At 39.7% G+C, this 12598-nt stretch overlaps 1 protein-coding gene across 1 annotated transcript in view; it reads left to right on the top strand.

The window, feature by feature from the left end:
- Window positions 1–581: 581 nt before the first annotated feature.
- Window positions 582–12598, top strand: part of ACBD3 (acyl-CoA binding domain containing 3) — a 32473-nt gene continuing 20456 nt past the window's right edge. Inside the window, exon 1 of the mRNA XM_057727861.1 lies at window positions 582–922. Within this exon, the coding sequence (XP_057583844.1) occupies window positions 637–922 (286 nt within the window). The 5' untranslated portion in view covers window positions 582–636. The remainder of the gene's footprint in view (window positions 923–12598) is intronic.

Here is a 12598-nt window from a genome sequence, read left to right as displayed (position 1 = left end):
TTTTTACTTAATGAGGGCCCACAAGTTGTGTAAGCTTCAGTTCCTGGAAAAGCAGGATGTGCTCTTCCACAACAGTCTCAGAAGCCCGGAATTTCTCTGCAGCCTCAGTTTCTTCTTTACAAAAAAAAAAAAAAGGCATTTGTTCGGCATTTCCTTAGAGTTGCCAGAGTTCCACCAACCACACAACTCTCTACAAACGTGGAGGGTCTGACCGGAGAGGCAGGGCGCTCGCCAGCAGTCACCCTCCCCGCACAGACCGCACTCCGGGCCGGCTGACCCCACCCGACCCCGCCTCTGCCGGACACCGTGAGCCGCGGCAAAGAACGGCGGGGCGGGGGCCGCTGGGCCGTAGCACCCTCCCTCCGGGAGGATCGAGGGCCGAAGGGGGACCGGGTGAGCGTGGGCGCGGGGCGCTCAGGATCCGCGGGGGTGGGGGTCGGGGCGGTAGTAGCGGAGCGCGGCCGACCTACTGCCCCGGGGGGAGGGGGCGGGGCACCAGGCCACAGCCCCCCTCCAGGAGCCCTAGAGCCTACTCAGCGGCGGAAGTTCCGGTGTCGGTAAGCCGAGGTCAGAGGTCAGCAGGAAGTCGATACGTGGCCGCCGCCTGTCCCCGCCGAGGAGGCGCAGCAGGCGGAGATGGCGGCGGTGCTGAACGCAGAGCGACTCGAGGTCTCAGTCGACGGCCTCACACTAAGCCCGGACTCGGAGGAGCGGCCCGGCGCCGAGGGCGCCCCGCTGCTGCCGCCGCCGCTGCCGCCGCCCTCGCCTCCCGGGTCCGGCCGGGGCCCGGACGCCGCAGGGGAACAGCCGGAGCCCGGGGAGGCGGCGGCTGGGGGTGCGGCGGAGGAGGCGCGGCGGCTGGAGCAGCGCTGGGGCTTCGGCCTGGAGGAGCTGTACGGCCTGGCGCTGCGCTTCTTCAAAGGTGAGCTGGGCAGGCCCCACCCCTCGCCGCCTCTGCCCGGCCCCGGGGAGACTGGACCCGTCTCGCCCTCACCCACCCGTGCGGGGCCGTGGCGACCGGAGCTGGGCTCTGTCCTTGGGGTTACCCAAAGTTTGTCACTACCCGCTTGGCCACTAGGTCACACCCCTAGGAGCCTGGAACCTTGGTTTAGCAGTCCGGGTCCCGCCTCCCCGAGGTTATTGGGGCATCTTACCTGATTTAGCTTCTCGGTTTTCCAGGACCTTGGGTGGGAGAATGAGGCCTTTCTCTCTTTCCTTGAGGTTCCCATTCTGGGATTTTTTTTTTTTTTTTCAATCGTCGCATTCCTTTTCCTGTTTCTTATGGCTTGGGACGTCAGAGCCACCAATTTTTTCCATAGTGGAAGAAATCTTTCCGTTGGTTCCATACATACCCTTTCCATTCATTCTGTGGAGCCGTTAACTCGAGTAGGACTTGATCACCTGGCAGTATTAATGTGGCAGAGAGGAAGAAGTAAAGTCTTAAGCTAATCCCTTTTGGCTTGTCAAACTCTAAAGAGAAGGGATGCCCACTATGTTCTAGTAACTTCTAGATAGTTAAAATTTTACCTTGTAAGCAATGTCCAAGAGTGAATTCTCAGATGAAGGCCCAAAAGTACCTTCTGTACTTCTCACAGAATTAATTATAATGAATCTTGTCTTAGAGCAAGATTGTGGTGTGTGGGCTTTTTTAACTGGGTGAATCACTTAGTCAAATGGCGGTGGTACCAGTCACAGGACCTTGTCAATGGAAAAGACTAATAAGAAGAGATTTTTAGATCTCGTGGGGCAGATGAGCAAGGAGAAACGTCGGCAAATGAAACTTTAAAAATGATTGCTAGGTTCCATATACATTCCAGAACAGCATGTTTATGACACTTTTCCCAGAGGGAGTACCTTTTGGAGTACATATTTTATTAGCTGAAGTTGAGTCGTTGAAAGTAGTGATACATTGAAAAGTTGTTTTCTCTGAAAATAACTTTGTGCAAACTAATGAAAGTCTTTCTTTTGTAAAATTTCCAGAATATTTAGTCATTCTCTGTTCATAGCATTTTTTATTAAAAAGTTTACCCTTGAAATATTCATAGTCATTGCAGGGTGAGTTCAGCTCTCCTCGCCAGCTTGGGGAATTGGTATTGGCTAATGGGTTTTGGATCACTTGACCCTTAGGTCACTGGCTTGAATTTAGAGTTTCCTGAGGTGATGATATACTACCACTTATGTAAAAATCTGGTGGTTTCTGTACAATTCATATAACTACATTTTACTTAAAATTTTTATTCTTGTAACTTACTTTTCCAGTGTGCAGTAAGATTAAAGTATATTGTAGCAGACTAATGTGTAAGAATAGAAAAGAATGAACTTCTAATTTTTGCCATGTGACTAAGAAATAGGTGGATAATTTTATTTTCTGAGCTTGTCTTACTTGAGAATAGTAGTAATGTCTTCTTTGAAAGATTAAAACACTGTGAATGTGTAGTAAGTTTAGCATTGCTTGGGAGTCAGGAAGCTCAGGATTCTTTTTTTTTTTTTTGGCTGTGCCGTTGGGCCTGTGTGATCCCAGTTTCCCCAGCAGGGATTGAACCCCGGCCACAGCAGTGAAAGCACAGAGTCGTAACCACTGGCCCACCAGGGAATTCCCTCTGGATTCTATTTACCATGTACTCCTAGACAATTAACTTTTCTTTTTCAGGCTCAGTTTGTTTATATAGAGAGACATAACATGGCTGGATTAAATGAAATTTGACATCTCAGATTTAAGGTCTAGTGCTCTAAACCTAACATTATTTTAACATGTTTGTCAAGTGGTAGGATTCCTAGGGGAACCTGTAATTTGGGGACCTAGTTATCAGTCACCTTAGAGAAAAAAGCTACATTGATAAGTATGGTTCACTAGGTTCCTAAATTAAGCTCTGAAAGCAATATCAAAGTACTTAAAAGGAGAAATAACAGTCTAGCAATTAAAAGCTACCTTTCTGCATGGATCATTATATAGTTAGCAATGAAGAAGGTATTTGTGTATGAGGTTCCTGATCAGAGGGGGATGGAAGGATCTGAAAGCAGTCAGAAGAATTATGGAAAGTGGGGTGAGTCAGGTGTTGCTGCCTTTGCTTTAGTGTGAATTTTTCCAGCATAATACTTGGCATTTTTTATCAGTCTTGCAAGGACTTTAGTAAATCACTATTTTGTGGTTTTGTATCTCACATGAATTAGAAATAACATTGTTTTATCTTTTGCTGTGGAATAAATGTGAATATTGAAAGCATGGATATCTTTTTCCATTGAAAATAACTTGAATTGGGAATCAGGAACCCTCTTTCTCATTCTGTCCCCGTCACAGTGATCATAGGCCAGTGACTGAACCCATTGTGTCAGTTACCTATCCTTAGTTTTTGAAGGTAAGAGTAAAATCATAGATGATAATACTGAAAAATGTAAGTTAGCATTTTACCATCTAAGCTCCAGACATTGTTAAATCCTTATTAGGGATCAAGTTTTATATTAGGTTACCACTATAAATGAATAGTATATTCCCTTTCTGCTATTGTGGAACTTAAGAGTCCAAAAGAGGCATTAAAGACCCAGTGGCAACTGCAATACAATGTGGAGGATCCAGAGAGCAGATGCCATTCCAGAGAAGGGGGAAGGCATGTATGTCTGGGAAATGGCAAACAGGAAGCAGGTACTGTAGTTTGATGCAGAGAGCTGGGAAGGTAAGTTGGTGTCAGATCCCTGGAAGGACTTGAATGCTATTGTAAATAGCCTTTTTTTTTTTAAAAGGAGGAGCACAGTTGCCCAATTCTAGTTTCGTAAGATTAAGCTGGTTTTCTTATCTCTTTGGGTTAAGGACTAAATCAGCTGGCTTTATTGTAGCCTTTATATCTCTTGGATAGTTAACCTGGGGAGTTGTGTTTTGGTTTTTAGAGTTCTTGGGGGTGAGTTTTTCCTTCTCTAATACTTTGTTACCTCGCTCCATTAAATTGGTAGATGGTTGCATTAATTTAAAATTCCAGAGTAATAATTGCCACCAGTTATTGAGCAGATGTTCACTAAATATCAGGTACTATTTTGAGAGCTGTATATATACTATTTTGTTTAATCCTCTGCAAGCCCTTCAGTGGGAGTATTATCCTGGTTTCTTAGTTGAGGAACTTGCCCCTGGCCCCTTAGTTATTATTAGTAAGAGGCAGAGTTGGTTCTCCGTCTGATTCCAAAGACAGTTCTTCCCACTACAAGAGATGAAAAGCAAATAGGAACCTTGCTTTTTGATGGTATTCCTAGGAAAATATTCAAAACTACCTACCCTGTTGCATTATATTTGCTTGAAAATATTAAGAGCTAATGGAGAGATACTGTTTTTCTGCTCTTGATCACTTTATCGAGAATCTCTTCAGATATCTGGAAAAGTAAAGTGTGAGAAAATCATCTATTCTGAATTCCCTCATAACATTGTTATATTTCAAATTTTGGTTGTAATGAAAAAAATCCCCTCCAAAGGACTGAAGCAAATGTGCCCATCAAAAATATTGATACACTAAATCTCATCGCTACTAATACAACATTAGACCTTTTGAGAGGCCTGCGTGTACCCAACATAATGATTGTTTTTTAATCTTTTAAATTGAAAATGGATGTGTGATTCATTAGGGATTGGAAAATGGTCGTATTCTAATTGTGTTTCCTTCACTGTAATATTTTCCTCATATGCTATTTAGTTTGGGGTACAACTTAAATAGGAAAGGAAAGATAAATGCTTCTTTACCATTATTAGTTTTCAGGATAAGTTGTTTCCCTTAGCAGTCTCAAAAGGTGACAGTTTTCAAAAATGTTGTCATGTACTCATGCATTTAAACCTTTTTTTTTCCTTAAAGTTCTTATTGATGCTCAAATTGTACCATCTTTAGCAAGTGGTAGCCTCTTCAGATTGGCTCCTAAGTTCCTTTGACATGATGGGTAGTCTTCCATAGCTTCCTTGCTATCTGGTGTGATGAGATGTTCCAGATTCATCTTATACATTTCCTGCCTCCATAGGAATCAGTCATTTTTCCAAAGAGACATGGTTCCTTTAGGGGGAAGTGGCATTTGAAGAGCCATAATCTGGGTGTTAGCAGTGGGTGCTCATTGCCACTGGATTGGTTGTTTTCAGTAGACAGATCTAGGGTGTGTGTGTGTGAGGGGAATGATAAGTTTTTGAGGGTATGACGTGAAAGGAAGCTGTAGTTGAATTTAGAGGAACTTAAGTCTAGGACTCAGTTTCTCTGTGGAATTGTTAATGAATTTCCACTAGCATGCTGTCGATTACACTGTTATATTGCTGATAGCAGAGCAGCAATCATATGGACAGACTGAATGGTTCCATTTCCTTTTGTTCTCTTTAACCATATGCCATCTCCAAGAACTTTTATAAATGGCTCCATTAATGTTTTAAAATACTGTATAATTTATTCTTTGGTAACATATATAATTAGTATGTGCCTCCTGGACTTAAGTGGACTAGCCTCAGATACTTTCAAGTTTGTTACTATTGAATGTTAAATTTTGAGTTTATTTTTCCCTTCTTTCTTTATTGTCTTTATCTTTAGATATAAGTGTATAGCACAGGAGGATGTATAGACCTCAGAGACACTTACAAGAAAGAAAATTATAGCCACCAAGAATAGTAATGCTTTTTAAACATCTGCTTTTTTATTTGCTTTTTCATATTAGATTTGAGCTGAACTAAAATTTTCCTTTGAATACTGTACTCAAGGATATGCTTATATATGTGTGTATTTTAATGTAAGTGATTTTAACATTTGCCTGAGGCCCTTTGTTTACTACACGTGCAGAAAAGTACACAAACTGTAAGTGATGCTTGATGAATTTCTACAAAGTGAGTGCACTTTGGTAACCAACACCCAGAAAGAGATAATGTTTACTTTTATCATTTAGCTAAAATGAGAGCTACTTTGGCTCAATATTCAGGAAGTTGAGCTCTGGAGTGAATGCTACCTGGGGTGCTTTTCCCTAGATCTGCGATTCAGTTGTTTAAATGCTACCTTCCTTTACTCAAATTGTTGTAAGATTTATGTATAGATAAACTCTTAGCAGAGTACCTAGCAGTTGGTATTCTTTGACTGCTTATGTTGTTGAAGAAGAGAGATTACCAAGAATTTATTATGGTGTGTTGAATTAATTGGGGGGGGATCAACTTTATTAAGCTCTTTGTACATGCTGGGCAGTTTCCAGAGTTTCCTATTCATTTAACTCAGAAATACTGCATTTATTATATTTTCTTATAAGTAGTGTAAGAATGTATCAGTTTTTTTCTCTGTTGAACATGGGAGAGATGTGGTTTTAATTTTAATATTTCTAAAAGATGGATTTTATTCAAAGCATATTCTCTGCCAGGCAACAGTGATAGGGCCATGAAAGAAAACAGATTGGAGCTTAGGCTGCTTTGGTGGAAATACAGTATCTGGAATGAGGGAAGGGAGAGATGGTCCTGCTTTCTTCCACACAGTTCAGACAATCCCTGGATACTGCTTTCAGTTTGAGGCATCATTCTTTATGGTTAAAGACAAAATGGAGCTCATTCAGAAGAGAGCAACTTGTATAGTTTGGAAATTCGATCCCTGTCATCATCATAATAGCTGCTCTTTAGTAAGTGTCTGCTCTGTGCAGACACTGTATGGAGACTTTGGAACATCATGTTTAACCCTCACAAGAAATGTAAGAAATTATTATCTCCATTTTATTGATAGCAAAACTGACGCTCAGATTATCTGTATCTGTGTTATATACTTAGTAAATAGCAGAGCTGGGATTTAAACACAGGTCTTTAGGAGGTATGTATGAGTGAATAAGCTGGGAACAGCCTAAAGAATAGAGAACTCAGGGCAAATATGATGTATGGTAGTTTGTGGCTTTTTCTTTTTTTTCTTTTTTTAAGGTTTTATTTATTTTTTGTCCATGTCGAGCGGCTTGCAGGATCTTAGTTCCCCGACCAGGGATCAAATCCAGGCCCTTGTCAGTAAAAGACCATGTCTTAACCACTGGACCACCGGGGAATTCCCTGTGGCTTTTTTTGAGGTCTTATCTGTTAGATGTGTTTCATTTAATGCCGGGGACTAGAAATAGACTTTGTGAATAAAATTGAGAGAGATCTACTCAGAAGAAAGAGTTAAAAAATCACAGCTATCCAGACACGGAGTAGACTGTTTGAAATAATGAATTCCCATCACCAGGAAGTGTTTAAGCATACATTAGCAATTACTAGGTGGGTATGCTTTGATTTCTGTATCTTAATCTTTATGTATCTACTTCAGATTTTTTCTGTGTTGTCACCATGAGGCTTATATAAAATATTTATTAGTTATACTCATTTAAGCTGATAACTTCCATGACATACAGAAACTCTATACTTTCACTTCTCCCTTCCTCATATTTTAGGTTATTAATGTTACAATTTCCATCTTTTTATATAGTGTGTCCAGTAACAAGTTATTTGCAGACCAGCTGGTTATGTAGAGAGGATTTGGACTTTGGTTGTGCAATTCAGTCGTCTTAATGTCCTTTCCAACCCTTAGATTTTATTGGCTTTCATTTCATCAAATAAAGGCTAGAAGGAACATTGAAATAATTTGTTACATTCCTCTATCTTTACCTCCAGAGAGAAGAGAAAAATATTTCTCAGTAATCTTACTCTAGCAATTGACATGTGAGACTAATAACCTTTTGTATAATTAATTTCAGGTGGAAGGGTAATCTTTCAGAGCTTTGGGCATGGTAACTGTGATTATAACGCTATTAAATTATTTATGCTGTCTTAATAGAGCTGTAAAGTTAAATACTTATGAATTTAATAGGAATGTAATCTAGAAGCCATTTCTATCTTTGTTTACTTGGGAAAATGTGTTACCACAAATTTAGTGGCTTAAAACAGCACATACTGTTTTATAGTCCTGGAGGTTAGAAGTTCAAAATGGGTCTCACTGGGTTAGAATCAAGGTGTCAGCAGAGCTTTGTTCCTTCTGGAGGCTCTAGGGGAGAATCTGTTGCCTTGCCTTTTCCAGCTTCAGGAGGCCAGCTGCATGCTTTGGCTTTTGGCCCCTTCCTCCATCTTCAAAGCCAGCAGCATAACATCTGCAAATCTCCTTCTGACTCTTCTTTCCGTCCTTCCATTTATAAGGACTCTTGTGATTACTTTGGGCCCACATGGGTAGTCCAGGATAAGGTCAGCTGCAACCTTAATTCTGTCTGCAATCTTAATTCCCCCTTTTTTCATGTAACCTAACATATTCACAGGGATGTAGATTCTGGTGATTAGGATGTGGATATCTTGGGGGGGGGGTACTTATTATTATATGTTGTAATGTCTTATGAGCTGATTACTGAAGTTGAGCATATAAGTTTACTCATTTTACCTTTTTATCAAAGTGGAAACCAAGGCAATTTAAAAGGTCATGTTGGGGGCTTCCCTGGTGGCGCAGTAGTTAAGAATCTGCCTGCCAATGCAGGGAACACGGATTCGAGCCCTCGTCCTGGAAGATCCCACATGCCACAGAGTTACTAAGCCTGTGAGCTACAACTATAGAGACTGCGCTCTAGAGCCCTCGAGCCACAACTACTGAGCCCACATGTCACAACTGCTGAAGCCCGTGCACCTAGAGCCCATGCTCCACAAGAAGAGAAGCCACCACAGTGCACCGCAGTGAAGAGTAGCCCCTGCTCTCCTCAACTAGAGAAAGCCTGCACGCAGTAACAAAGCCCCAGTGCAGCCAATAAATAAATAAATTTATAAAAGGTCAAGTTGTACTATAAAATTTATAATAAAAAATAGCCATCTCCTGTCTCTCTTCCCATTGCCAAGACCCTCTCCCGCAACAACTTTCCATTATTTTAACTGTTTCTTCTGGTATTTGTCTCCATTTTCCTGCTGCTGCTTTAATTGAAAAAAAAAGTAACTTATAAGTGTATTCTTCTCTCTTCCTCCTTCCCAAACTCCTAATTTTATGATAACATATTTGTGATTATATGTCATTTGTTTCTATTTGTGTTATTCATAGCTGAGACAGATCACACAGTTTGATTATATTTTGGGTCTTATGCAAACTCTTTGTCTTTTGTGTAGTTAGAGGTAATAATTTTTTTTTTTTTGTCCTCAGGTAAACTTTTTTTTTTAAAGACATCTCTCCTAGGTGTCCTGAAATTTTTGATCCAGTCTTAGCTTTCTACCTTCTGAGTCTCTGCCCATTGTCATCCTGAAAATTACCTTCACCTCTCTATGGTATTAGATTTCCTTCTCCTGGAATTCCTTATTTTCTTTTAGACCTTCTTTTTTGTTGTTGGAAATTTTCTTTTAGACTTTTTTTTTCACCATGTTGGGAGCTTTCTCAAATGTCTGGTGATCCTTGGGTATTTCATTCTTGTTAAAGGGTAAGGGACTGGAGAGCCAAATTGTAACCTTGAGTACAAGCTTTTATTGTAGGTGATGAGGCAGAGGTTTCATCAGGAAACCCTTAACATCAGTATCTTTCAAACTAGTATGTGCAGGTCTTTTATTTTGGGCCAGTTTTTCATGAAAATATTCCTGTCTCCTGCCTGAAGTGTATGAATCTAGTTGCCAGCATTTAGGAACTAGACAGGAGACTGGAGGGTGGGTAGAAGTTGTTCACTAGTTACTTTCATTTCTCTTTTTAGTTGTGCAGTTCACTCTCGGGCTGGTGTCCTCCCACCTGGAGTATCTGTGATTCCTGTTCTCTCACGTACACATCCAGACCTCTGCTGAAGTAGGGGCAAGGTAGCCATCTGTCTGCTTGGGGTTGCCAAACAAAATGGGAGGTGGGAGTACCTGCTTTTTTAGATAGTTTTTACACCAAAACCCCTATTTTTATCTAGACTCTAGCTTTTAAAGAACCTGGTACCTTTAATTCCTGAGCCTTTCCAGGATTCTCTAAATTGGCTTCCTTATTCCTTTTAGTGGGGTTTCACTGAAGATTAGATATAACTGTGTGTTCAATTCACCATGTTTAATGGGAAGTTTAATTGTATGTTTTCTATCATTTTAATTATATTTGAATTTTTTAGATATCTGGAAATCATTTGGCTTTTGTATTTAATTTTTCCTTTAATCCAGGGTCAGCAAACATTTTCAGTAAAGGTCCAGATAGTAAATATTTTAGGCCTTAAGGACCGTATATGGTTTGTGTTCATATTCTTTGTTTTTTGTCTGTTTCTGCTAGTTGTTGTTTGGCAATTCTTAAAAAAGATAGAAACCATTCTTAGCTCACAGGCCTTAAAAAACAACTGTGGGCACAGTTGGGTATGGTTTTGGTGTGGTGAGTGACTGTTAACAAAGTGTGTGCTTACGACTGTTATTCACGGTGGTGACAAATTTATTTGAGTGCTTGACCAGAACTTAAACTTAAAAACATGTTCCTCTTGAAAAATCCTTTATGGATTGGCAGTATATTCTTAATTCTGTCAGGCATAAAAAGGGTAAATGTTAAAACGACATCCAAAAATCCTGAAACCTCCCTCCCTCTGTTGATGAGTCACTTTTAGGGTCAAGGTTAGACTGACACCTTGCTGGATAATGGGTACAGTTTCCTTGTTGACTCACCTTCTCCTTTGGTTCCCTGATTCTCCTTTGTACTGCTGAATGTTTGAAATAAAGGAGCAAATTTATCACCTGGTAAGAAATGGACTCTCCGTCCATTAAAATAACTTTATAGTAGTCATATTTTTAAAATATTTATTTCATACCCACTAATCCTGTCTGTTAGCTTCAAATCATCTCCCTGAAGCAAATGAGAATTCTTGTGTGTGTAGGTCTTCCAGTGAATAAAGTTTCCATATGATTTTATCTTTATTGGCATTTATTTGGATCAAAGTAACCACTTTCATGGAATTTAGGCTTTTTTTTTTTAAAGGAAAAACAAAACACAATCCCAGGGATCCTGATTGAACAAAGCAAGGAAGTTGTATTCTACTATGCACTGTACTCCCACTGTTTCTCAGGCTCACTACACCTTTTTTTCTTCCTTGAATCACCAGCAGCATATTTTTCTTTTATAAGACTCAAGGTAAAATGAATAGTTAGGTTGGTGCCTTTTTTGGTTTTAAAGAACAAAAACTTTCTAAATAATTATCTTTCAATTATTAGGCTAAGATCAAGGTTGGAACTGTTTTTCAAATCATCACTTTTGGAGGAAGTGAGGAGAAGGTTGTCTGGGTGATGTTTCTCTGAGGCAATTAGCATAAGAAAACTTTGGGTGATTAATATGTACAAGATTAAGGTGGATGGTAAAGGAAGCTTATGGGTATCTTTAAAATTGGAGAAAGGCTTTTTGGTAAAAAGTTGCCACTGTTGTTTCACATTTTTAAACACCCTAACATCTTAGAATTGAGAGTTCTGGCTAGCCAATTTTGTAAGAAAAATCTTAACTGTAATTTTTAAAAAGAAGGATCTATATATGTAATCAGCCATTTTTACATAGTTGTAAACATAGTATCTAATTTTTATTCTACTTATTTTAATTAATACATCATAAATGTAATTTCTGAAATGCTATATAGCCCTTATGTTGCTTTAATAGCTGTATAATCTGTTCAGTGGATTACTATAATTTAAGCATTGTGTTATTGTTGAATAATTAGATTTTTAATTTTAAATAATGTATCAGTGAGCGGTTATAACACCATTTTTCTTGCTAAGATAATTTTTCAAAGCTTTATTTATTTTGATAATGTAAATTAAAAATTTTTTAAGATTTTGTTTTTTTAATTTTTATTTTTGTTATTTTATTTATTTTGGCTGTGTTGGATCTTTGTTGCTGTGCACGAGCTTTCTCTTAGTTGCAGTGAGTGGGAGCTACTCTTGGTCGTGGTGCGAAGGCTTCTCATTGTGGTGGCTTCTCTTGTTGCAGAGCCCGGGCTCTAGGCGTGCAGGCTTCAGTAGTTCTGGCACATGGGCTCAGTAGTTGTGCACTGGCTTAGTTGCTTGGAAGCATGTGGGATCTTCCTGGACTGGAGCTCGAACCCATGTCTCCTGCATTGGCAGGTGGATTCTTAACCACTGAGCCACCAGGGAAGTCCCTGAAATAAACTTCTAAGAGTTAGATTTGAAAATAAGAATTGCTTTTTAGTTGGTAAATATAGACCTATGGCTAATCCTGTTCTAAAAACTTTAAAGGAAGTTCCTATTCTTGGTGCTAATTGTTTAGTGATATTGTTTGCTCAGTAACAGAGGCAGATGGCAGGTCCACAGGTTTCTGAGTTGTTTTGATTTTTATTAAATAAATAAGGTCAGTGCCACAGTTGTATCTTTTTCCAAGTATTACATGAGTTTGTTCTTGTTGAAAAAAAATTCAGATAGAAATACAGATGTATAATTCTCTTCAATTCCCACCCACAGTTTTGCCAATCACTTGCCCAGAGGCAGTACATCTTAACAGTTTAGTTTGTTCTTCCACATAATTTCCTTTGAAAGATTAAAGTGTTTCTAGTTTTGGGACTTCCCTGGTGGTCCAGTGCTTAAGACTTCACACTCCCAATGCAGGGGGCACAGGTTCGATCCCTCCCTTGTCTGGGAACTAAGATCCCATATGCTGCACAGTGTGGCCTTAAAAAAGAAGAAAAAAAAGAACTATAAAAATGT

Source organism: Hippopotamus amphibius, chromosome 3 (assembly GCF_030028045.1).
Source record: "Hippopotamus amphibius kiboko isolate mHipAmp2 chromosome 3, mHipAmp2.hap2, whole genome shotgun sequence".
In the NCBI taxonomy this organism is placed as follows: Eukaryota; Metazoa; Chordata; class Mammalia; order Artiodactyla; family Hippopotamidae; genus Hippopotamus; species Hippopotamus amphibius.
Note: the sequence above shows the minus strand (reverse complement) of the source record. Positions and strands in the feature narration are given on the sequence as shown.